Raw genomic sequence first — 26,152 nt, forward strand, 5'->3', positions numbered from 1 at the left:
CCTGAGGGGGCTGAGGGCCTGAGGGGGAGCCTGAGGGCCTGAGGGGGCCGAGGGCCTGAGGGGGCCAGGGGGCCGGGGGGGGGGGGGGGCTGAGGGGGCTGGGGGGCTGAGGGCCTGAGGGCCTGAGGGGGCTGAGGGCCTGAGTGGGCTGAGGGCCTGGGAGGTGGCCAAGGGCCTGGCAGTGGCAAAGCGCCCGGGAGTGCGGAGGGATCAGGGCCCTCCTGGGGCATCACACGGCCCCTCCTTGGAGTCACTAAGAGTGAGGGGCAGAGGTGGGGGAGGAGGGGTTGGAAGAGGCGGGCAGAGCTCTCCGGGTGCCCAGCTGTGCTGGGGGGCAGGGCTGCCCCACCCAGAAGGCCCATGCCCAGGGCCGGCACCCCCTCTTCCCGTGGCCCGACCGCCTGCACCCTGACCTTCCCCAGGGACAGCCCAGCCTTGGGCAGTGAGGAGAGGGGCTGCCTCTCGGGCGTCGGCAAGGAGCAGGGGACCCCTGGACGGCCCACGCTAAGGACAGGCCACCCCCGGGCACCGGTGGCCGATGGTGGCAACACCAGGCCTCCCGGCTGCAGAGGCCCAGGGGAGCCTCCGGGGGCCTCTCTCTGCCCCCTCAGGACACCAAGTCTGGGACCAGTGGCCACCAGGGCCCGCACAGTGCTCACAGGGCAGGAAGGAACCTGCCGGGACCCACACAGCCCGTCATAGAAGCTTCTAGAAGGGAGGGAGTCACACTCACTGCCCTGGCCCCCGGCACCCCAACATGGGGACTGGCCAGATGCCCAGACCCAGCTCAGGGGGAGTTACAGGAAGGGGGGCGGGCGTCACCGTCACTGAGGCAAGATGAAGGAGCTCAGAAAATTAAGAAGCAAAAATAAAATAAAATAAAATAAAATAAAGTGTATTTGCTCCATCCGGCGGGAGTGAGGAGAGCGAGAGTGTCGGCCGACGGCGAGGGGGCTGGAACAGGCTCCCCAGCCTGTGCTCCCGCGTCCTGCCCCGCCCAGCCTGGCTGTCCAGCCGCTCTGCACGCGGGCCTCGCCTGAGGCTGACTGAGGCTGACCCGCCCGTGTCCACGGCGGAGGGACCGTGTCTCCTGGCTGCCAAAGTCCAGCGTGACGCAGACCCCTCCCCGTCTTCTCCCACGAGGGGACAGGCCCCGCAGGGCACGGCGGCTGTGGGGCGAGTGGCCCTGGGTCTCGGGTCCATGGGCACAGCCAGCCGCCAGGGTTCCAGAAGTTTCCTTCGCGGCCAGAGTCGAGTGGGCGCCGCGGCCTTTACCTCTCGGCCCGGATCTTGTAGCGCAGCACGAAGTAGGCGATGAGGCGCAGGGACACGAAGAAGACGCCCAGCACCAGGAAGTCCAGGTAGAGCTTGGCGTGCTCCACGTCCAGCTCCCGCAGGATGGCCTCCGACTTCTGGAAGTGGCACGTGTCGTCGGCGTCGCAGTGCAGGTCCTCCCGGTCCAGGCCGTAGATGGACAGGATGACGCCCTCGAACCCGTACCTGGAGCAGAGGGTCGTGAGGGGCGCCCGGCGGCCAGGCCCGACACCCCCGAGTGTGGACCCGGGTCCTTTTCCCGCCTCTGCCCGGGAAAGCCACCGGGGAAACCGGGAGGGGCTGCACGGCCCCTCGCTCCGGAAAGGAGAGAACCCAGGCTCCATGGGAACACCTGGGCCTGGCACCCCCAGACACACAGACACACAGAGACACAGACACACACACACAGACACACATACACAGACACACACACACAGACACAGATACACACAGAGACACAGACATATAGACACACATAGACACAGAGACACAGACACAGACACCACACACAGAGGCACAGACACACAGACACACACAGACACAGAAACACAGAGACACAGACACCACACACAAAGGCATAGACACACAGACACACAGACACACACACAGACAAAGACACACACAGACACACAGGCACAGACATACACACACAGACACACACACAGACACTGATACACAGACACACACAGACATAGACACACAGACATAGACACACACAGACACACAGGCACAGATATACACACAGACACACACACAGTACACAGACACAGAGACACCACACACAGAGACACTGATACAGAGACACACAGAGACACACACACAGGCATAGACAGACACACACAGACACAGACACACAAACACACAAAGACACACACACAGACACACAGGCATAGGCACAGACACTGGGCCTAACTCGCCCCCCACACACACACCCATGACCTCTCTGTGACCAGCCCATGTCTCTGGCCTTATGGCCCCAGCATGTCCCCCCGTGTCCTCCCGTACCTGACGTAGGAGATGTAGGACATCCACTGCAGGTAGGTGGGGATCGTGTCGAAGCTGACAAAGAAGCCGGAGAACAGGAGCACGGGGATGGCCGTCACCGGGCCCACGAACGTGGCCACCTGGACACAGACACCCGCTGCAGCCCGGCCCTCCCAGCCACAGCCCCTCCCCGGGCTCCCCCGCCTCCCCAGGATGCAGCCGTAGCCTGGGTCGCCAGGAGGGGGCAGCTGCAGGGCCCCCTCGGCCCCAGGAGAGCGCAGAGGGGCCCCGGCTTGGGGCCGGGTGTCTCTGGGAGGGGCTGACAGGGGGGTATAAAACCCAGAGCGGGCAGGCGGGGCCCTGAGGAGCTGACTGAGGCTCCCTGCCCTTTCCTGGGCCCAGTGGTACCAGAATTTTCCATGGCCACAGTGGACAGCAGGGAAGCCACCGGGCGTGGCCAGAGCCTCAGGCTTCCAGGGACCTGCTCGCTGGGCATGAGGCCGCCTGTGGTCCAGGCAGAAGCCAGGGGCGGCCAGCGGGCAGCAGGCGCCCAGCTGGAGCCAGGGGGGCCAGGGGGTCCCACGGCGGGGGGCTGAGCCGGCCTCGCCGCTGCCCCTCTGGCCTGCAGTGTGACCCGGGGACCACCAGCCGCTTCCGGGGTTGTAGGGGAGGCGCCAGGGACTGTGGTGGGGGGTCTGAGGTGGGAAACGCATCACGGGCTCTCATGGCGGACACAAGTGGGGGACCCAGACCCCAGACCCCAGACCCCAGGGCTCCGCAGGTGTCCCAAGGCTGTGGGCTGTGCACCTGGCCAGCCGCACTGTCCCCAGGGCGTCCCTGCACCGGAGGGCCCCGGGAGGGGGCTCCCAAATAGGGGTCCCCGGAGGGGGGTCATGGGATGGGGGGACGCACCTGCAGGGACGTGGACGCAGCCCCGATCAGCAGCCCCAGTGACTGGGCCACCAGCGAGGTCATGGTGCCCAGGGCGGCAAAGAGCACGAAGCGCAGAGCGTCGGATGGCTGCGACGTCATCCAGTACACGATGCTGCAGTAGGCCACGGGGAACAGCACCTGTGGGGGCGGGGGGGCGCTGTGAGCTGGGGGCGGGGGCCGGGAGCGCCCGCTGGGCCCCCGCGGCGGCACCCACCTGGAAGGGCACGTCGGCCATGGTCTTGGCCAGGTAGTAGGCCTTCAGGCTGTACCAGTAGTTCAGGTGCTCTCGCAGGAACACGCCCATCTCCAGGGGGACTGCGGGCAGCGGGCAGGCGTCAGCGGCAGCCACCCCCGGGCCCTCGCACCCAGACCCGCACGCCGAGGGGCGCGCGAACGGGGGTCGGTCACCACAGGGCAGGCTGCCTCTCTAAGGGCAGGGGAGCGCTGGGCACAGGCACACGCACATGGGAGCCCGCAGATATGCACACGCTGGACCCTCGGGTCTGCCCTGCGGCGGGGGCGGGGCCCTGACAGCTCTGCCCGCGGGGGTCCCTGATAGCTCTGCCCTCGGGGTCACTCCCAGTGGGACTCGGGGTCACTCCCGCGGGCTCAGGGCCAGTGCGTGTTTCCCCATGGACGCTCGCAGCCCCCGAGCACTCACACGTGAGCACGGTGGGCATGAGCGCCGCGAACATGAGGAAGAGCATGGAGAAGAAGAGGAAGCCCGAGTTGCTCAGGACCTTCTTGGCCTCGTTGCCGATGCCCAGGTAGAGCAGCCCGATGAGCAGCCCGATGCCGATGTGCGACGTGATGCGCAGGTGCGTCAGGACCTGGGGCACAGGCAGGGCTCGGGCCACGTCCTCTCCCCGCCCCCCGCCTCCTCACACGCACACGAGCATGCGTGTACACACGTGTGCACACGCATGTCACATACGTGGGCCCACACACGCATGCAGACACGGGTATGTACGCGTCATCTACGCAAGTACATGCGATAAGTGTGTCACATACATGCACAACATGTGACATCTACACGTGTCCACACACGCTGAACATACAATTACGGGAACATTTTGTGACACTGATTTCCCGTGATGGGGGCGTGCCAGGGAATGGGGCACCCAGGAGCCCCCTGGGCACAGTGGCCCCAGTGACCACTGACCCCCCCTGCCACCTCCCCGAGGGTGAGGCCAGGCCCCAGGTGCTCTGGGGGCGCGGGGCTGAGGCTGAGGCCAGGACGCTGGGGGCAGGCGCCCGCGGGAGTGGCCGTGAGGGGACAGGCGCGGGCGGGGCCTCACCGAGTCCCGCATGATGCTGAGGAAGGTCCTCTTGAAGAGGATGCAAAACTGTGTGAGGCAGCTGGCCGAGAAGCTGTGGCAGCTCTCCATGGACGCTGAGTCCTGGCAGGGCAGCAGGGGGCAGCAGTGAGCCACCGCTGGCTCCGAGCTCCCGCCGGGGGACAGGGGGGGGGACGCCGCCGCCTTACCTCCTCCGAGGGCCGGTGCCACAGGAAGGGGTTCACCTCGGCGTCGGCCGCCAGTTCCCGCTTGTAGTCCGAGTCGCACATGCCCTCGCGCACGGCGCGCACCAGCCGCGTGTTCTGGTCGCCGTACTCCCCGGACGCCACCTCCATGACTGCGGGCACAGCTCCGTCAGCGCCCGCCCCCGCTGCCCCCGGCACTCAGGAGCTCGCCCCCCCCAGGAGCACCCGCCAGCCCGCAGAATCACATGGAGTCACGGGAGGCCACTGCCCTGCCCCCCCAGACTCCTGGGGGCCACCAGTCACCCAGACCCCCAGGCCGAGTCAGCATAGCCCCAGGAACGGGGGCAGCAGAGCCCGGACCCCAGGCCCATGGGCAGCGGGGCGGGGACGACCCCGGGCACAGGGGCAGCGGGAGGAGACGACCCCGGGCACAGGGGTAGCGGGACGGGGAGCCCAGCGTGAACTGGCTGAGTGCTGTCAGCAGGGCAGGTGGCGGGCAGGGCGGGGTTCCGTGCCCACAGGGCAGGGCCCGGGAGCGGGCAAGCCTCAGGCCACCTGGGCACTGAGCATGGCTGCCGGTGGGAACTTCCCTTGGGGCTCTGGACCCGGTGCCAGGGCAGCTTCTCAGCGCCCGTGCCTGGCCCCGGCCCTGCCTGCCCACTGCACGGCTGACTGCACCATGTCCGGCTTCAAGCATCTGCAGGGCCCCCCCAGAAGGCCGCTGGGCCCTGAGACATCCTGATTTCCCCTGGAAAGGACCTCCCAGCCCCCGGGGCGACAGCAGCCCTCAGCGGGGGCTCCTGGGACTCCACCCGAGGAAGGCCAGCCCCACCGCAGGGCACAAGGGGGTCCTGAGCGGGGACTCCGGTGAAAGTGCTCCCAGAGCAGGGACCCTTCTCCCCGCCTGGCAGGTCTGGGCGCCACTTACCAAAGTCAGCGGGGTTGTGGTAGGTCGGACAGTTCAGGCCCAAATCCCGCAGGTACGGTACGAGATTCGAGACCTTTCCCCGGTAAACACACTGGCCTTGACTGAGGACGTAAAGCTGGGGGGAGGGAGGGGAAAGGGTCAACGGACACCCAGAGACCCCACAACCCACCCGCCACCACCCACCTGCTCTGCTAACCCACCCACCAGCCCACCCGCCCAGCCTTGTCCGTTTGCCCTTCCGCCCAACCACTCTGCGCCAGTTTGTCCACCCTCCCACACCCTGCCGCCCCCGCCCGGCCCTGCATCCACCCTCTCCACCCGCCACCTGCCCAGGCCCCTACCGCCAGCCCTCCCTCCGCCGCCCACCCTCCAGTCCGCCATCCACCTGCCCTTCCCCGGCCCCTCCCCCGCCCGCCCACTCCTCCTCTTCACACCCTTCCCACGCCCCCTAGGGCCCTCGGGCCTCTTCCCGCACTCACCCCCCCTCCACAGCCCGCCCCCTGCCCCGCTGGGAGCCCCGGCCACGCACCTGGTCAAAGAGCTCGAAGAGCTTGGCGCTGGGCTGGTGGATGGTGCAGATGATGGAGCGGCCGCCCTGCGCCAGCCCCTTCATCAGCGACACCACCTGGAAGCACGACGCACTGTCCAGGCCGCTGCAAGGCAGGGGGCGCCGTTAGCCACCGCAGGGCCCGGCTGGCCGGCGGGGACGGGGTGGGGGTGGGGGCGGCGCGGCCCCTTACCTGGTGGGCTCGTCGAAGAACATGACGGGGGGGTTGTTCACCAGCTCCAGCGCGATGGCCAGGCGCTTCCGCTGCCCACCCGAGAGGCTGCCTGTGCGCGTGTGGGCGCAGGGCAGCAGGCCCAGGGCCGTCAGGATCTCCTTGACCTGGGGGGCGCAGAGGAATCAGCGGGGCCTGCAGGGACACCCGCCCCACGGCGCGTCCAGGAACCCCGACACCCCGGGACGCACGCAGCCCACGAGCAGCCGCCCAGAGCACACGCAGGGACAGGCGCGGGCGGGAGGGCCCAGCCGGGCGCTGCTGCCCGCTGCCACCTCCCGGGGCCCAGAGGAGGGGAAGCCCGTCGGGGTTTTGCCTGGTCCCGTCCCCAGTAAACACTTCCAGCTTCCTGTCCCCCGGCCAGGCCCGTGCTGGGGGCCCCGGGCGCACCTCCCCAGGCCCCTCTGCCTGAGACCCGCCCCGGCCACCTCCCCTCCCTCTGCTGGAGCAGGCAGGGGCCCCGGCCCCCGGGGACAGGAAGCTGGAGCTGACTGTGAGGGCTGAGGGGGTCAGCGGCGCCTGTGTTGGTGACCCCAGTGCCCCGCCCCACCACCCCCAGCCCCCTGCCATCCGGGCAGGTGGCCTGTGGGGTCCTGCCAGGGAAAAGGCAGGGCCTGACCCTGGCGCCCCGGGTCTCGGAGGGGGACGCTGGCCCTGACTTTGCATCTGGCCGCCTGGCACCCGCCACCCGAGGGTACAGCGAGGCACTGGCGAGGGGTAAGGGCGAGGGGCCTGGGGAGGCCCCCTGATGAGAGAACGGATCCCTGTGCCCGAACTCCCCCTGCTGGCCCGTGTGTGTGTGCATGCATGCGCGTGCACGCGTGTAGGTGCACGCATGTGTGCACGTGTGTGCGTGTACATGAGCATGCGTGTGTGTGCGTGTACATGAGTGTGTGTGCGTGCACATGAGTGTGCGTGTGTGCGTGTGCTTGTGTGTGTGTGTGTGTGCAGGGCACAGGCCTGTGTGGACACGTGATGTGTGTACAGGTGCTGTGCATGTGGGGGCGTGTGCGCGCGCGCCTGCTCCCAGAGCGATGCTGCCGTGTGTTCGAAGCCCCTCGCGCCCCCAGACGCTGCTCTCCTCGGGCTCGCTGCGAGTCCAAACAAGCACAAGTCAAAGCCCCCTTGTCTGAGGGGTTGCAAGGGACCTGGGGCCCGTGGCCCACCCTGCCCCCTGCCGGGGACGGAGCCAGCAGGGCTGGGAGGGGGCAGGATGATCAATCATCCGGGAAACTTGTTTACTTTGTGGCTTAAGGACTGGCTGATCGCCTGCCCCAGCCACACGTGTTCTACAGCGCGTGGGCGGGGCCGGTTATTTTTAAACATGACAAAGCGGCTCCATTGTCACCATCTATAAAACACCTCAGAGCTGTGCTCAGCCTGCCGGGCAGAGCCCGCCCCCACCCCCGAAGGTGGGCATCTGGCCCCAGAGCGCCGGGGCCGGGGGACCCAGGCACACACGGCCGCAGGCACCCCACCATGCCGGGGCCAGGTGACCCCACGGACACTGGGGCTCCCTGTGCCCCTCTGCTCACCACAGGGGGCCCGGCACACACTCACCATCTCCTTCCTGCCCTCGTCCTTCTCCTGCAGCTTCAGGTGTGCGGAGACCTGTGGGCACACGCGAGGCATCAAAACACAGCCGGAGTCCCGGCAGGACGACGCAAAGGCCTCGGCCGAGAAAGGGTAGGTGAAGGACGGGGCATGGGGGACAGCCTGTGAGTACACAGAATCTGCTCGGCCTGGAGCACCCCACACGGTGGGCACCAGGAGAGTGAGCCTGGCCCAGGCATCAAGGCTGGGAGACCACCACCTTGCTCAGGGTTCCCGAGCCATCTGCTAGACCCAGCACCCACTGCTAGTGTGTGGCAGGTGGGGAGGGGAGGGCTGACCTCACCATCATGGCCTCCTACAATGAGGAAGGAATGGGGTCTGGCCACACCATCATGGCCTCTTGCAGTAAGGGGATGAGAGCCTGATCATCACGGCCTCCTACAGTGGTGGTGGTGGGGGGGGGATATGGACCTGATCTCAGCATCATGTCCTCCTATGGTAAGGTGCTAGGGAACTGACCTTACTATCATGGCCTCCTACAGTGGTGGGGGAATTATGGACCTGACCTCACCATCATGGCCTCCTACAGTGGTGGGGGAATTATGGACCTGACCTCACCATCATAGCCTTCTACAGTGGTGAGGGGGATATGGACCTGACCTCAGCATCATGGCATCCTATGGTGAGGTGCTAGGGAGCTGACCTCACTACCATGGCGCCCAGCATGGGGGAGGTTATGGACCTGACCTCAGCATCATGGCGTCCTGCATGAGGTGGGGCATGGGGTCTGGCCTCACCATCATGGCCTCCTGCACGGTGAGGTGTGGCAGCAGCATGTCGTCCTGCATGATGTAGCAGGACACCTTCCGGAAGCAGCGCAGGTCCCGGGGCTGCCCGTTGATGAGCACGGCCCCCTTCATGCCGGTCTCCCTGCAGAGCGAGAGCAGCTGCCGTGCACCGTCCCCTGGGCCCGCCCCGGGGGAGTGGGGGGGAGGGCCCGGGCAGGGCGAGCTCACCTGTACCCGGCCAGAATGTTCATGAGCGTGGACTTGCCGGCCCCAGAGGGCCCCATGATGGCCACCAGCTCCCCGCTGTTGAACTTGCCGGAAATGCCCTTCAACAGAGTCTTGTAGCCTGCGGAGAGGGGACACGCTGTGGCCCCCACCTTGGGTGCAGCGTCCGCACCCCCCTCCCTCGGGCACACAGACAGGAGGGTGGCTCCAGCCCCGCCATGGAAGTTCACAAGCTTTCCCACCCATCCTGTTCCCCAGCACACCCTGGGGCGCCACTAGGGGGTCCCCAGCCGCGGTCACCAGCAGAAGCCCTGGAACTGGGGAGGAGGGAGCAGGGGGTCAGGAGGGGCCCAGACGCATGGCCGCGCCAGGCGGCTCCTGCCCTCGCTGACACGGTGGTTCCCCCCCTGCCCCCACCCTGCCTTCCTGTGACGTCCGTCTGTGACGCCGCTGCCTCTCGCTGAAACCCTGGGAGCAGCGGGCGGCCTGCACCGGCACCCAGTGCACCGTCCAGCCCGGCCCCCACCCAGCTTTGTTCCTAGGAGCTAACCCCCCCCATGTGGGACCCCCCTAGCGTCCCCTCATAGCGTCAGATGCTGGTAAGGACAGAAAACTCGTCCCAGTGAGGACCCCGGACCAGTGCAGAACTGGGCTCCCGGGAAATGCCTGAACCCATCTCTTGGGGCCCCCAGCGCTGCACACGCCCAGGGGCCCCCTGGGGACCCCCAGATTCACGCAAGGGCCCCGTCGTGCTCTCATCTTTCACCAGCAGACACCTGCGCTTCACCTGTCCCAGCTGCCACTGTGGCTGGACGGGCGTCCCCGGGGCCGGCCTTAATGAGACAGCTCGGAGCGGAAGCGGGGCAGGAAGCTCGTGGCCCTGCGTTCAGCTCATTACGGAGAGTGAGAGGCCTCAGGAGGGCCGACAGCCGTCCCGGCGGGACCCTCGGAGGGACAGCCGGTGCAGGGCCAAGGGCCAGCCCCCAAGGCAGTGAGGTGTCGGTGACACTGGCCACAGACAGGGAGCCAGGCCCGGGGCGGAGCAGGCGAGGAGGAAGTCCCCGCAGAGAGCCCTCTCTGGGCGCGGGAGGGGCACAACACTGGAGGGGGCTTCCTGGGGCCAGCTGGCCGGAGGCGGGGGTCCAGATTCAAGAACCTCCTGCATCTGTCAAGCCCCCGAGAGCAGGGGACAGCGGGCAGGGATGGCCTTGGGGGTCCTAGTTGTGCCTGTAACCGAGTTACAGCGGGGGGCGCCTCCCCCGCACTCATGCCCCTGCTGGGTCGAGAGAGAGAGAGAGAGAGAGAGAGAGAGAGAGAGAGAGAGAGAGAGGGGAGGATTGCGCGAAGATTTCCGCCCTCCCCGCCGGCTGCCCCGCCCCCACCAGCCAGGCCCACAGACGGAGCTCTCTCCACCTCTGGGCTCAAAGCCAGTCCCCGGGGCCCCACCCAGCCGGCCTCAGTGCAGGGAGGACCCCAGGGAGGAGAGGAGCGTGCAAAGGGGCTGGGAGTCCCCAAGGGCAGCCCACCTCCAGCACAACTGCTAGCCCGTGCGTCCATCCCTCGGGCCCGGCTCTGTCCTCCCGTCTGCCCGGCAGCGGCACCAGGCACCCTGGGGTCCAGCCAACAGCCACAGGGCAGAGACGCCTGCGGGCAGCTCGGACACTCGGGCCCAGCCGTGCCAGGGGGCTTTCGACATCCTGCTACACCCCCATAGCTCCCAAGATACACGGTCGCTGGGGGCCCACGCGTGGGGCCAGGCCGGCCAGCACGTGCCCCCAGTGGGGCACATCATCCTCTCAGTTGGTGATGGAGCCCCAGACGTGGCCCCTTAAGTACGGGCATGCAAGGACCGGAATGTTCCAGAATGTGCCTGTGGCTTCTAGCTGCTCACAGAACAACTGCAGGGAGTTGACCCCGCCCACCTCGGCCACCTGCACTCACAGCCACCTCCTCCCCCGTCCCTGACACCTGGAGAGTGAGTGCCACCCACACCGGTCACAGCTGGCCCCACCACGGCACAGGGGGCACAGGGCCGAGGCCAGGGCCACTCCATGTCCGGTCAGGCGGGGGCCCTGCAGGCCCGCTGTGTCCCTCTAGACCACACTGGACGGCTAGCGTTCCCGTTTGAGAATGATCGTGGACCGGGCCACGCCGGGCAGGGACCACAGACCAGGCCTCCGCCCAGCCCACACCAGCCCACGGCCCCACTCGTGGGAGAACCCCGGGAACAGGGCGGGAGAGCGCAGAGGGGTCAGGGGCGGCTCGCACACGGCTGCCGCTGGCTCCGTCCCCAGCACCACAGACAGTCCCAGAGCACTGCAGGAGTGACTCCGAGCACAGGGCCGGGAGCACCGCCAGATGCAGCCAATCCCCCATCACTAAAGAAAGAGAAGCACAGGGAGCACTGGGGCCGGAGTCCGGCTCACCATGGCGGCTGGCGGAGGCTGTGGTTCCATGTTGACATGCTCCCCGCCACATGGCGTCTCCGGCTCAGGCCCACGGGACCACCGCCTCATCCGTACCCCTCCCTGCGGCAGCCAAGCGCCCCCCCCAGGTGTGCCCGGCCGGTGGCTACAAGCTTCAGAGACCTGGACCCATGTCATTCATTCATTCATTCATTCAAAACACTGAGACGTGGGAAGAGGAATCTCACCGCGTCCGGCCCCCAGGGACGGTGAAAAGGGCGTTTCTGGTGATGAGCAGACCCTGGTCCATGTTCACATCTGCAGGTGCACCAGCCCCTCAGGCAACCGGGCCTGGCCACAGCGTGGGGACAGTGGCCCCACCCTGCCCCTGAGAGACGACACGAGGCCACGGCCAGCGCTGTTCCAGGGCTGGAATTCCCGCCCGTGACGCAGGGCTGCAGCCGCCACATAAACAGTCCCGCAGTGCCGGATCCTCCGGCACCCGTCAGGGGGGAGGAGACGCGAGCGGGACAGCAGGTGGGCCTGGGGCAGGACAGAGACCCCCACCCGGCCCTGTAGGGGCTCCCGACTCCCTCCTGCCGCTCCTCGGGGGCTAGTCAGGTGCCCCTGGCTGCGTTACCGTCACCATCACCTTCACAATTCAAGTCAGTCCCTCCCACATCAGGAGCCCACAGCGGCCACACCGACCCAAGCTAAACACACACACACACACACACTAACACACTCACACTCACACACACACATACGCACACACTCACATACACATACATGCAAACACACATACACTCGCACACTCATACATACATACACACTCAAACTCACATACATACACATACACTCGCACACATTCACACTCATACACACACCACACACTAGCACATACACACCCTCACATACACACACATTCACACTCACACAAATACTCCTACACAAACATCCTCATATACACCACACTCACATACACACATACACACTCATACAGTCACATACACTCACACACTCATATACACACTGACACAGTCACACACTCAGCTACACAATCACACACTCACACACTCACACCTCACCCGTCTCTCACAGCCACCCAGACCTCGCTTCCCGGGAAGCCCCCCCAGGGGGCTAAACCAACCGGGAGGCTGGTCTCGCCCCCCTTCCTCGGCTCCTGCGCCCCCCCACCCCACCCCGCCGGCTGAAGGACCCCCGATGCTCCAGTCACCGCCTGCAGTGGGGCCGAGGCGGAAGGGACGGCCCCACTCCAGGGAGGAGAGCAGACCCCGTCCTGAGAGACGCGGAGAGGAAGGGCCCCAGCTGGGGGTGGGGGTGGCCCTGGCGCGGCCATCCAGACAGTTAGTTGGGTGTTTGGGGCCCACCCCAAAGGGGCCTCCCCTAGCCCACCAGGACTGATCCTGAGCACAGAGTCAGGAGTCAAACACGGCCCCAAACAAACAGAAGCTGAGGGTGCTGCAGCCGGCGCCAGGGGAAGCAGCCGGGCCCCGGACAGTGCCCGGGGCAGACGCACAGGACGGTCCGGGGGGCGGCCCTGTCCCCTGGCACTGGTGCAGAGCCCGAGATGGGCAACACCCGAGATGCCGGGGACGCCCCAGCACTCCCCGGAGGGCCACGGGGGCCGGGTGGCGGCAGCCGGGACAGTGCTCAGGACGCGGGGGGGGGTCCCCAGGGCACAGGGGCCGAGACCGTGTTTGCCATCGCCCACAGCCCACGCCGGGAGCCAGCGGTCACTGCTGGGCTCTGGCCGTGCAGGATGAAGGGGATGGGCAGCGGCAGCACCACCCACAGTGCAGAGCTGCGGGGAATTCCTGGCCCCAACAGCCACCACCGGCCAGGAAGGGCGCCACCGCCCAGGGCACACACAGGGGGCCCCCAGCCCCGCGGGAGGGAGCCCTGAGCACCGACAGGTGTGCCCGGGGCAGGAGGGGGAGGAGGGGGAGGAGAGGGAGGAGGGGGAGGAGGGGAAGGAGCAGGAGGAGGAGGAAGGGGAGGAGGGGGGGGGCATCCCCCTTGCGGACTCCCAGGCGCCCCCGCAGCCCCCCACGCAGCCCCGCAGCCCCCCACGCAGACTCTGGCCCGCGGGCTCTGCTCTGGGCTCCCTGGGCTCCCACCCGCGTCCCGGGACACCACCACGGGGTCAAACAGACGCCTGCGTCCCCCGGGGGCGTCCAGGTGACCCTTTCCAGGGGGGTGCCGGCCGCCCCTGGGCCCCCCCGCAGGCCGGGCGGGGCCCCGGCGCATCCTCGGGTCCGCCTAGCAACAGCGCGCACGCCAATCCCTCGCCGGGGTAACTCCCGGGCATTGACCGCCAGTAACCCCGGCCGCCGGCGGCGGCGGCGGCGGGCGCGCACTGCGCACGCGCGCGGGAGGCAGGCGGCGGCGCGCACCTGCCCGCACCCACCCTGCACCACACGGTCCCGCCCGCCCGCCGCGCGCTCGCACCCCGCGCCGGCCAAGTCAGAGTGTCGGGGATGTCCGGCCGGCGGGCAGGAAGCGGCCCGGTTTCCTCCGGCCGGCCTTGAGGCCCAGGGGGGGCGGGGACCCCGCGGCCAGCCGCGCCCTCACCCCTGCGGGCCAGCGGCGACCCCCGCCCGCGGGAGGCAGCGCGGGGGCCCTCCAGGTCTGGGCTCGGGAAACTCCGCTGCTCCTGGGGGCGGGTGGTCAGCCTGGCCAGCCGCCCCCCCAAGTTAACCCTTCTGGGTCCAAAATGAAAGAGCTCTCGGGGGCGGGGGCTACCAGGTCCAGCCCCTCAGACCCTGCCTCGACACAGCCGCGGAGGGTCTCAGACACAGACCCCCAGAGCCTCACCCCACCTGGGCCTCCTGCGGCCGCCCCCCCCCCCCCCCCCCCCCCCCCCCCCGCCTCTGGGACGCGCCCCAACCACTTCCTCTCCCCAGCCCTGCACCCCTCTCAGCACCAAGGCCGCTCGCTGGGCTCTGCAGCAGAGGACACGGGCTGCCACCCCCTGACACAGATGTGTGTGTGCTCCCCCCACCACACACACACACACACACGCACGCGCGCACACACACGCACACATGCATGCACACATGCACGCACACACATGCATGTACGCACGCACACACGCACACACACCCCCAAGGTTCTCCACCAGAGTTCCAGAAAAGCAGAACTCAGACGCCGGCTCCAGACCTCAGCAGCAAACACGGATTACTCAAATGCAGACGGGCAGAAACCTTTTCCAAGAATCGGACTTGTGCAAACTGGGCGCTGGCTGCCCCAGCCGTGGCCCGGGCCAGTCCCCAGCCGCTGGAAATCCTCCTGGGGAGGGAGTAAGAAGGACTCGCTCCAGGGGAGGTCAGGCGGCCTAGCCTGAGGCCTCTAAATATAGGTGTTGGCTGGACGTAACCGCGGTGCGAGGCCACCTGCGCCCAGCACAGGGGTGGACCAGGAAGCAGGGCGGGGGGGGGGGATGAAAATGAAATTAGCAGCTGGATCCCAGGATCCCAGAGCCCAAGCCAGCTCTGAGCAGAAACGCTGGACCTGGACTGGGTCTCAGGAGCAAGGCCCCAACCACGCCCAGGGCCCAGGCGAGCCCGAGAGACCGGCTTCCCGCCTGCACCCCAAACAAGCCCTGTTGCCTCCACACGGCGTGGGGCAGGTGTACACCGTGCACGACCTTCCCGCTCACAAACAGGGGCATGGCTCACGTGCCAACAGAATGTCACCTTGGGGCCCTCAGCCTGAGCACTGGCTCCTGGGCAGGAGAAGCACACGGAGAGACGCAGAGAGAGGAGAGCCCCCCGAGGACAGGGGTCCGGCAGGAAGGGGCCGCGGCGTCTGCCCGGCCTCCCGGAGGCCCAGCAGGCAGGGGGGCCGGCACAGCCTCCCAGCACGGCCAAGGGGGACGCGCACCCTGGGACGAGCCCAGGAAGCACCATCACCCATTCCCCGAGGGCAGCCTGGTCTGGCGTCCACGGTCCCTCCCTAGCCGCCTTCACGGAATCCCCGAGCGCTCCTCAAACGCCCGTTCCTCCGTCCGGGCCTGTGCGAGGCCCGAGGACGCCGAGACACGGCCCTCGGGAGGGGGACACACAGAGGTGCGTCTCACAGCCGGGGCTGCCGGCCCGTCCCCTCCCTCCCCAGCTCCCTGCGGAGTCCAGGGAGCACGGTGAGCATGGGAAGAAAGTTCTAGAAGCCCAGGGTTCATTTTCAACCTGGACTCCACGCTAGGGACTCTGGGAGCTCCGCTTCCTTTCCAAGTTTCACGTCGCCTCCTGGAGGGTGGGACAGATTGGCTGGTGCCAATCCAGAGGCCTAGAAAGTTCCTTCCTCTGCCCTTAATCAGGGCAAAAGGCACTGGCCTCCGTGCAGACCGGCTGCAAGGAATCCCCCAGGATTAGTGGTCGAGCTGTCCCCCCGTGGCTCTAGGTAGCGGGGTACAGCGGGGCCATGCCGGGGGCAGCCCAGGGAGCCCCTCTCGCGGCAAGCGTCCCGCGCACCTTACGGTGCCCAAGCCTTCACCATCAGCACCCGCTGGCCCGCTGCCGCGGCTTGGACGTGGGTCAGAACCACGCAGGTCCCGAGGGTAAAGAGGCAGAATCAGAGCAAAGAAATGCTTTCATGGGAGCTGGAGCGATAGCACAGCGGGTAGGGCGTTTGCCTTGCACGCGGCCGACACGGGTTCGATCCCCAGCATCCCATATGGTCCCCCAAGCACTGCCAGGAGTAATTCCTGAGTGCAAAGCCAGGAGTAACCCTCTGAGCATCGCTGGGTGTGACCCAAAAAGCAAAAAAAAAAAAAAGAAAAAATGCTTTCATGGCGGGGTGGTGGGGCTCGGGGGTGCTGGGGGCTACACCTGGTAGTGCCCTCAAGGCCATGCAGTGCCCAGGGTCACATGGGGCCCTGGACACGCCCTTTGAGCTCTCCCCAAGCCCTGAATTGTTTCATTTTTTTTCTTTCCTTTTTGGGCCACACCTGGTGATGCCCAGGGGTTGTTCCTGGCTCTGTGCTCAAGAATTACTCCTGGCGGTGCTCGGGGGACCCTATGGGACGCCGGGGATAGAACCCCAGTTTGCCGTGTGCAAGGCAAACCCCCTCCCCGCTGTGCTATCGCTCTGGCCCCTGAACTGATTCATTTTACCCACGGGAACGGCTCGGGCCCCCGAGGGGTGGTCAGTGCCGCCGGAGGACTCCACGTGCCCCTCGGAAAGGGCGCGGAGGGAGGAGGGGCTGCAGAGTGGGGACTTACTGCCCTCGGGTGCTCGGCGTGGGCTTCATCCGAGCGACCCCGAGCCCCCTGCCCCTGCCCCTGCCCCGAGCTGTGACCACAGTGCCTGGAGCCGCTGGGGGGATGGGGGCCGGGAGGTCCCCGAGCGTCCCGGCCGCCACGGCTATGACGGCATCGCTGTCCCAGGGACGGGCCCGGCGATGCAGGTGCCGCAGCCAGCTCCTCGCGGGGAAGTAATTACGCTATCCAGAGCGGGCGAAGCCACCCGCAGGGTGCGAGGTGGCCCCCGGGAACTGTTTGCCTCTGCTAGGAATCTATTACACGATCTCGCCGTCCCCCGAAGGCCTCATTAATCAGATGGCGAAATTGTCACCACAATTGAAAATACAAGGTGTTTGCTGAGCGCTGCCCTCGGTGCTTGGCACGGGACAGGCGTCTGAGGCGCCGGGAAGGGCCTCCTGGCACCGTTGGCTGGGCCTGAGCCCCTTTCGGCCCGCGAGGCCCTGTCTTCTCTGCCTTGTTGCTGCACGAGAAGGACGTGCCAGGAGGACTCAGGCGGGAGCGTCCCACGCCACGCTGGTGCCAGCAGGCACATTCGGTGGGCAAGGGGGGTGAGAGGGCTCCCTCGGAGAGCCCTGCACGGCCCGGGCCTCAGAGGCAAGGGGAGATCTGCATCTGACCTCAGACGGCTGGGTCCCCTGGCCCAGTCCCGAGGCTGCTGGGTCCCCCGGCCCGGTTCTGGCATGCCCCTGCAGTCTCCTGTTCTCACCCTCCCTCACCTGTGGCAGTGCCCTGAGGGAGGTGTCCGGGTGATCACACATAAATTGGAATATTTGAAATGAAAACCAGGCCCCCGGACGCCTCGGTGACAAGAGCAGCCAGGCTGGGTCTCTCCCTCGCCTCCCCCCGGAGCGTGCCGGGGGCTCAGCCCTGCAGCACCGCCTCCCGGGGTGAGGCTGGTCACCCCTGGCAGTGCCCAGCGGTGATGCTCAAGCACAGTCAGGAGTGATGGCTGGGGGCCGGGCCCCCTGGGTCATCATCGGTCCTGCTGACCCACTGGGAGCCCACAGACTCCTGAGCACTGTTTGGACGTGCACCCCCACCCCCTGGTCCCAGGGACCACAGTGAGAGAAAGGAAACGCAGAGGCTGGTGGGGCCTGGCACAGCCACGGGCCCCCGCCACTGCCGGGGCCTCCGACATCGAGGGAGGGGTGGGGCGGCAGAGGTGGGAGCACGTGGGAGGCAGGACAATGGGGGGACAGGCCCCACACCCAAGAGAGGGGACGCAGGAGCCCTGCCCCACCCCTCGGGCTTTCACTGGTTTGTTGGGGAAGTCGAGTCCACAGGGAGCCCTGGCTGCAGCCCGGGGGGTGCCAGGCTCCGGGAAGAGGTGGGCAGGACGCCCCAATGTCTGCTTGCTGGTGGCAGGGATCGGGGACAAAGGGCACCGGGGGCGGGCGGCAGGAGGGGGGCGGGCAGAGCCTGCCGGTTGGGAAACCGGTCACAGGGCCTCTTCCCTGACTCACCACGGCTCCCTGGGGCCCACTTCCTCCTCCGCCCCGGCTGAGGTTACTACCGGGCAAGCGTCTGCCTGGGACCCACCGGGCCCAGCTCCCCGGGGGGGCCCTGGGGATGGGCCGCCCGCCAAGGCCCCTCCCAACTGAGCAACCAGCCCCTGCTCCAGGCTTGGGCTTGTGGGCGCAGGTGGCGTGGGCAGGGGTGACCCCTGGCCGTTCCCTTGCAGGCACGGGGGAGCGGGCGCGGGCTGGCTCCAAGGCTGGCCACTGGGGCCTGGGCGCCACAGGCCACCTCTGCTGCCGGGACGGGCTGCCGGGTCGCCCACGGGAACCTCCAGCGGCTGGCTGGGCCCCCGGCCACACGCAAGGCGCCACCTCGGGCTCACACACCTGCACACGCGACTGCCCCAGGCCAGAAGATCTCCACACAGGGAGCTCCAAAAGCCTCCAGCTGGCGGGGAAGGAGGCCCCGAGGGCCGGTGGCACCGATGGGTGCGGCCTGGTAGCCCCTGGGCACCGCCACTGGACGGACCCCAGGCCCCCAAGCCCCCCGGAGCCCCCAGCATAAGCCCGCACCTACGCTGACCGATCAGAAGGCCCCAGCAAGGCCCCGCCTGGCGCCCTAACGGGCACGAGAGCGTCCTCTGGGGCGGCGAAGGCGGGTGCCAGTGCCACCCGGCCAGCAGCACGGCTCCCGGGCCCGCACACCCATCCACAACGCTGACTCGCGGCACCCAGGAGCCCCGCTCGGGGAGCAGAGGAAAGGGAACAGGGCGGGGGAGAAATAAGAACCCTGACGGCGAGACGCGAGGCCGTCGAGGGGGAGCAGGGCTGAGGGCGCGAGGGCAGGAGACGCCCAGGTTCCCCCGGGCAGCCCCAGCGGGGCAGTGGGGCGGGGGGAGGCTGACCCTCCTCCTGGGGTCCTCCTGCCCACCCACCCCCCGCTGGGGACAGCCAACAGCCCACCGGGAGCACCCGGCTGTTGCGATGCTGGGGACGGGCGGAGCGAGAGGACAGCAGGGAGGGCGCTTGACTTGCACTCAGCCGACGAGGGTTCGAACCCGGGCTTCCCATGGGGCTCCCTGGGCCTGCCCGGAGTCATCCCTGAGTGCGGAGCCGGGAGTCAGCCCTCGGCACCCGGGGAGACGCTCCGGGCAGCAGCGCCCCGAAGCCCCCGCCACTGAGGGCGGCTGCCGGTGGGGCCGGTGCCAGCCTCTTACCTTTCTTCCGCCACCAGGGCCCCTCGGGCACCGAGTAGGACAGGTCCTTGAACTCGATGTTCACGGCCGCCCTGCGCGGCAGCGAGGAGAAGCGCTGGGCCTCGGTCAGCGTGTTGTCCACCTTCTTCAGGTGCCCGTTGAGCAGGTCCGTCTCGGTGGGCTCCATGCTGCCGGACACCACCTCGTCCACCGACACGCACACAGACTTGGGCTCCGTCATTGCTGCCGAGTAGCTGCTGGCATTCTGGGGAGAGAATGGGCGGTCGCGGTCGGGGGACGGCGGGCAGGGCATTGGGGGTCCCTCACGGGGAAGCAGCCCCTCACGCCCGCAACCATCAGACACGCGTGTGCTGGCCAGGCTGACTGGGACTCCCGACACCCACCACAAAACCACCGCAGGGCCGGGAGCTGGCAGAATGGTGTCTGGCCACGCAGAACCGCCCGTCCACAGCCCGTGACGGCAAAGCCGGAGAGACAGGCCCAGGGGCCCCGGGAAAGGCACATGGGAAAGAACTTATTTCTCACTTATTTATTCTGGGCACTTGGGCCACACCCAGCAGGCTCCGGGCTGACTCCCGGTTCTGTGCTCAGGGATCACACCTGGCGGTGCTCGGGGAGCCCTCTGGGGTGCCGAGCAGGCCAGCCGGGTGCAAGGCAGCATCTCACCTGCCACTCTGGCCTGCAAAGGTCCTATTTTCAAGCAGCTGTGCGGGGCCGTGAGCGGCCTGACGGGGCCCCCGGTCCATCCCCAGAACTGCACGTCTCCTGGGAGGGCAGCCATGGGGCCCCCCAGATTTAAGACATCCACCAAGCTCTCCAGGGCCAGAGCCCCTGCCTCTCCCCCCAACACACCCCTGGTTCCCCGACACAGCACGGGGGCCGGCAGTGCATCTCTCACCACCGCAGAACAGGGCTCGTGGAGGGGCTTGCTCCGGGACCCCGGAACCCAGGGCAGAGGCTATTCCCAATCGGAGTCATCTTAAATAACAACAAGTAACTGGAGGAAGCCAGGCGGGGGCCAGAGAGATAGCCCGGTGGGCAGGGCACTTGCCTGGGTCGCAGCTGCGCCGGGCTCCATCCCTGCACCCGTAAGGTCCCCGCGCTCCACCCGGAGTGACCCTGGCCCTGGCTCTGCGGCTGACCAAGTACACAGGCGGGGGTGGGGTGGGGTCACATTCCCAAACACGAGGGAGGGTGGGGTCCCCACACGCCGACCCCCGGGGGCTCTCCTGGCCTGGGCGTGAGAACGTGCCCCGGGCCTGGGCGGAAGGAAACTGCCCGCAGGATGCGCGTGTCCTGGCCACGTCCGGCCAGGGCTGCTCCGGCGAACAATGGGGCCCGGCCCTGCCCTGCCCGGCTTCCAGCCACACACCGGAGCCAATCGCCCCCCGCACACGCATGTGCACGCCCGGGAGGAGGGGGACGGCCAGCTGGGGGGGACACAGGGCAGCAGGCAGAAGGCCGCCCCCGCCCGGCGCTCAGGGTCCCCCTGTCGCCAGCCTGTCCCCTCAGTCTCACCAGCACCGACCCGAGGCCCCATCCTGCGGGCAGGCGTGGCTCTGAGCCTGGGACCCCCGACGCGTGGGCCTCGGGGGCGTCCAGCCCTCGCATCCCCAGCCCCAGGGCCATGGCGGCCATTCCCTCCAACACCCCCACAGGGGCCCGTCCTGGGGCATCTCCCGGCTGGACGAAACACACGGGGTCACGGGTGTGCACGCCCCCAGTGGGCACCCTAACGGGCATGGCAGGTGCTGGCCAGGCCCCCTCCACGGAGCCTACGTCCCCCGCCCCGCCGTGTTACTCAGGCAAACCGGGCACCAGGGAAACTGTGTGGCTCAGTGGTCACGCCCCAAACGCTCACGTTCAGCAGATGTAGGCAGTGGCCCTCCCCGAGGAGGGGGCCGCTGCAGGCTGGGCCCGGAGGGGTCCTGGCCCGGGGTGCTGAGGAAGTGAAACCCAAGCAGAGATTAGCAGGTGGGCCGGGCGAGCTCAGTGGGCGGACACGCGGGCCAGGGTGAGGGGGGCCACGGGAACACAAAGGGACACACGGGGTCCACACACGGGGCACGGGGCTGGCCAGGCTGGCTAAGGGATCAGAGAGAGAGAGGGAGGGAGGGAGGGAGGGAGGGAGAAAGAAAGATCTTCGGGGTGCTGAGGAACCTAAGCCAGGAAGGAAGGGGTGACGCTGAGCTGCAGCAGGAGGGGCACAGTGGCCTTAGCCAGTGGGGGACCTGGTCAGGCCACAGGGCAGAGCTGGGTGACCATGAGGTCAAGTGCACATAACCAGGTACAGGCCTGTGTCCCCGAGAACAAGGTACCCTTTAAGCCCAGACTGCAGACTCGAAGCCTCTCACTGGGGTTGGGGGAGGGGGAGCCCCGAAGGGTCAGCGGACCTGCCCAAGGTCAGCCCGGGAGCAGCCTCGCGGGGCCCAGGGCCGCCAGCGCGGTTCCTGCAGGTTGCCAAATCTCCTGCAGACAAGGAGGAAGCGACCCTGGGAAACGTCCAAGGAGGGGGCGAGGGGGATGCAGAGACCCCCGGCAAACCGGGCGGTGACTGCCCTCACCCAGCTCCCTGCAAGGGTGCAGCCGCGTCCCTCGGAATCAGCTAGCTGCAAAGTCCCCGGCGATGTAGGTTACAGCCACCTCGCCCTCAGCTCCTGAGCTCATTAAAAATAAAACAAATGCATCTTCCTGCTCCTCTCCCCTTCCACCGCCGGCCCCAGCCCTCCCAGGAGCGCTGGCTGCTCCCCGGCCCGGTCATCAGCATCAATCTGAGGAGAGCGGCGGGCTCGGGGGTGCCCCCTCGCACGCCCCTCTCGGGCTGCAGTGAGCACACACACACAGACACCGCCTGGGGGTGTCGGGCCAGAACAGCCCCGGCTCGGAGGCACAAACCTGCCCCAGCAGCCCCACGGCTGACTCCTTCCTCTCTGAGCTCCCCAGCCCCCACCCTGGTTCCTGGAGCACAGATGGGGATCAAGAATCCTCCAGGCCGCTCCTGGGAAGTAACCCAAGCGTCACACTCAAACCCAGGGGCAACGGCGGCGGGAGGTCCCTGAGGACCGGCAAAGGCACTGTGGCCGAATCCCGCTGCTAAGTCTCGAATATCCCTGGCCACCCAGATGAGGGGCGCCCATGCAGACCCTGGCTCCCCTTGCGGACCCCCACCCTGGCAGCCCCTTGCAGGACCCCAGCCAGCAGAGCTCGGGTGCTACTATCTCTCAAGAGTCTCTCCGGAGGACTTAAGTACAACCTTTAAATGGAAAACAAACTCGGTGGGGGAGGTTTCCAGGGAGGAAGGTGGGGGGAAACGACTTTCCAACAAAACAGTGTTGCTGGCCGGCCATTCACCCACCTGAGTTCTGGGGCTGAGTCAAACCCCAAACGTCACATCACCAAAATCGGGAGCCCAAACAGCAAAGAACCCCAAACCCTCCCAAGCCTCATTCCCCCGCGCGCGCCTGCAGCTCCAAAAGGCCCGGGACCGTCGGGCCTCCACCGCCCCCGAGAGTTTCTTTACCGGACAACGAGCCTCTCCTCGGTTCCCCCCAGATCAGCGTGAATGAGGAACCGGGCAGAACGGGGCAGCGGGGGGAACAGGGGCTGCCCCACGCCTCCTCCTCGGGAAGGCAAATGGCATCACCAGGGGGGGTGCTGCCTCGCCCGGCCTCCAGTGCAAGCTGGGCGCCAGCAGCAGCCGCGGGAGAAGGGCAGGGGGGCCCGGCCGGCTCTGGGGGCGCACCCCGAGCCTTACATAAGGAGCCTGCGGCCGGGATGCTACAGTAACCTGTTTGGAATCCTCGGCGCAGTTGGCAGGGCTGAGCATGCGCACAAGCCAGGCACCGTTTTTTTTTCTCCGGCTCCAGGCAAGAGGTAACTGTCGGTCAAACCCGCTGCACCCCGCCGGCTCCCCGCACAGATGCTAAAAATGAGATCCGGGCCGGGGGGGGGGCGCGCGCGGGCTCGCGGCCGTGGGCAGCGGGGAGCGGGCTAGTAAACACACCGACAGGTGACGCGCGCGGCGCTGCCGGGCCGGGCCCGCGCGAACCGAACCGGGGCCCGAACCCGGGGCCGGCGGCCGCTCCGCCCGCCCGCCCGCGCCGAGCGCCCCTGCCCCGGCCCAGCAGCGGGGAGCACCCTCCTCCCTGCGGCGCGGCGCGGGGACGGGACCCCCTCCGGGCGGCTCCCGGGCGCGCGGGACGCGCCCACTCACCATGGCGGTGCCGACCGAGAAAGCGGCCATCAGACAGGCCATGCCCCGGGGGCGGCGGCGACGGCGGCGGCGGCGGGGACGAGGCTGCGGGCGGCCGGGACGGGCGCGGGAACGGCGCGGGCACGAGGCTGCGCTCGCTCCAGGCTCGGCGGCTGAGCTCGGCGCCGTCCCCGGCCGCCGGAGCAGGACCCGCCCCGGCCCCGCCTACCGCCCCGCCCACCGCGGCCGCAGGCCACGCCTCCGCCCGCGCCTCGGCCCGCCGGGCCCCGCCCACTCCTGCGCCTCGGCCCGCCAGGCCCCGCCCAGTCCAACGCCTCGGCCCGCCAGGCCCCGCCCACTTCCCTCACATCCGTCCTGCCATTGGCCGGCGCGCGGCCGGGGCGGGGCCGGCAGGTGCTCGTGTTCTTGTTTTGCTGGTTTCCAGCCCTGGGTGCAGCTAGTCCTGCTCGCTGGCTGTCCTCGCCACTGGCCCAGTCCGAAGGCCCTGGGTTCGGACACTCGCTAGAACTGGGCCAGCACGGGCCTGGGAGATCCGCGGGGGTTCCTCTGGGACAGCGGGGTCCCCCTCCCCACACACCCGACCAGGAGCCAGCCCCCCCAAGCCCGTTTGTGCGGCAGTGCTGAAGGGGTCAGAGCTAACAGGAAGCGGCAGTGGAGGGACAGCAGCCTCTTCCCCCCTCTCTCACCCCCACCCCGCACCTCTCTGCCAGGTGGGAGGGCCAGACTAGAAAGGGGGCTCCAGTCCCCCGCCCCAGCAAGGGACACGCTCAGACAGACGCTACTGGGCGCGAGAGACAGTACTAAGTGCTGGGTACCAAAGGGGTGCCTGGCGAAGACCCCCATGCCTTTGTCCAGCCCTGCCTCCACCCCAACAAAGGAAAGCAGGAGAGGGTTTGGGGGGCCCTCAGTGCCAGCCCTGACATGCAGGAGGAGCAGCCCCGCTCCGGCCCCGGACTAGAGTATTGGGTGGCCGGCGTCCTCAGACCCTTCTCATACACAGCGGGGCCAGGCCAGGGTCACGGCGACCCAGCATTCTTCTCCCGGTTGTCTGAGGCCAGTGCTTTTGTTCGCTGGTTTACATGTTGGGGCCACATCAGGAATGTGCCTCTCTTCACCTCGGGCACACCTGAGTCACCTCCCCAGGATCCCCAGAGTGAGTCAGGCTCCGCCTCCCCTCACCTGGCGGGAGGCCCCGCTCCCCTGCCAAGCGGGGAATTTGATCCACAGGCCCACAGGGACAGCCACGGTCTACCCCAAAGCAAGGGAGGACCAGAGCTGTGTCCAGGGGCTGCCCGCTTCTCTCTGACGGGTCTGGCCTCGGGTCACACACCCGCTGCCCCGACCACGTGCGGGACCCCCAACGTTGCATTTCCAGGGCTCTGTGCTACGGGCCCAGGAGACTGGGTGTCCCCCACAGAGAGGTAGAACCCCGCAGGTTCCAGATGCACAAATAGCCCAGGGGAGAGTTGAGGCCTGAAGACAGACAGCTGCCCTGCGATGTGGACATGGCCTCTGGCCTCTACCCTCTCCTCGCTCCCGGAGCTCTCTGCTGGGGTCCAGGCAGGTCAGGTCCTCGAAGGACAGGCAGTACTTGCTGGGCTTCCGCGAGTGCCAGGGTCAGTGCGTGGAGCTGAGGCCCACCCAGGGAGACGGGCGAGGTGAGTCCTGGCGAAGTGTCCCCACGTGCTTCTTACGGGAATAATGTGGGTCAGGGACTCCCGGGCCCGTGTGGCGTGGAGAGAGCCCACCTTGCCTCCGCTTCCCTCCTGTCCCAGGGAGGGCCAGGGGCGCGTCAGCCCTGAGGACGCCCAGGGGCCAAGCTCCCGCCTGGCCAGCTTGAGGCAGCGAGTCTGATCCTGCCTCCTGCGCGGGTCAGCTGCTGTCTGGCCACCAGTGCCACAGGGAATTTTCCGGCAACTTGGCGGCCAGGCATGCGTGAGCAAAAGGAGAAGGGGGGGTCCCTCGAAGAGCGCCCTCCCCCCAGGGGGAGCCCCCCAGGCCTCGGGAGCACCAGCATGTGCGGAGGGAAGGAGACGGGTTCTCTCTCAGCACACGCCAGCAGGTCGCTGGCTGAAGGCCTCGTCCCGGAGAGTAGGAAGGTCCAGCGCCCCGCACTCGGACCCGCCCGGCCAGGGCTGGCCCTGCGCCCTGTCTCCCGCGCCCTCCGGGGCTCGCGGCCCATCTGCCGCCTTCGCCCTGGGCCAGGCCGACCGCTCACGGGTCTGCATGCTCGAGGCTGGCCGCCGGCCACTGGCCAGGGCAGTGCCAAACACCAGCTGGCCTGGCTGGGTCACGTGGGCCTCGGTGGAACATGACGGCAGAGTGGGGCACTGCCAAGGCCGCTCCGAGGTGCTCTGGCCCGGCGAGACCCCGGGCTGGGCCTTCCGGGGAGGCCCTTGCAGGGTCACTGGGCGCCCCCCCCCCTGTTTCTTTTCTCCCATTTCCTCCCACTCTTCCTTTCCCTGTCTCCTTCCTTCTTTCTTCCTCCCGGTCACAGGACCGAGTCCAGGACTACACACAGGGGCTTCAGCTCTGGCCGCCGGACCTAGGGAAGGCCCCAACCCCCCTCGCCGTGTCCAGGCCACAC

The 26,152-nt window shown here is 67.9% G+C and overlaps 1 protein-coding gene across 3 annotated transcripts; it reads right to left on the reverse strand.

The window, feature by feature from the left end:
• Positions 1 to 874: 874 nt before the first annotated feature.
• Positions 875 to 23,750, reverse strand: ABCG1 (ATP binding cassette subfamily G member 1). 3 transcript variants are annotated; one of them, XM_055126365.1, is made up of 15 exons: positions 23,566 to 23,750; positions 19,353 to 19,596; positions 8,992 to 9,109; positions 8,773 to 8,905; positions 7,982 to 8,032; positions 6,383 to 6,528; positions 6,172 to 6,295; positions 5,643 to 5,757; positions 4,718 to 4,866; positions 4,530 to 4,631; positions 3,893 to 4,061; positions 3,446 to 3,546; positions 3,211 to 3,369; positions 2,320 to 2,438; positions 875 to 1,500 (listed from the first exon to the last, which is right to left on the reverse strand). In XM_055126365.1, exons 1-15 carry the CDS (start codon positions 23,605 to 23,607, stop codon positions 1,272 to 1,274), a joined length of 2,001 nt encoding a protein of 666 aa, XP_054982340.1. In that variant the 5' UTR covers positions 23,608 to 23,750; the 3' UTR covers positions 875 to 1,271. The 3 variants fall into 3 exon arrangements, with proteins under 3 accessions (XP_054982340.1, XP_054982341.1, XP_054982339.1); XM_055126366.1 differs by lacking the exon at positions 23,566 to 23,750 and adding an exon at positions 22,873 to 23,160; XM_055126364.1 differs by lacking the exon at positions 23,566 to 23,750 and adding an exon at positions 20,404 to 20,458.
• Positions 23,751 to 26,152: the final 2,402 nt, after the last annotated feature.

The sequence above is a fragment of the Sorex araneus genome, chromosome 2, assembly GCF_027595985.1.
Source record: "Sorex araneus isolate mSorAra2 chromosome 2, mSorAra2.pri, whole genome shotgun sequence".
NCBI classification, from domain to species: Eukaryota; Metazoa; Chordata; class Mammalia; order Eulipotyphla; family Soricidae; genus Sorex; species Sorex araneus.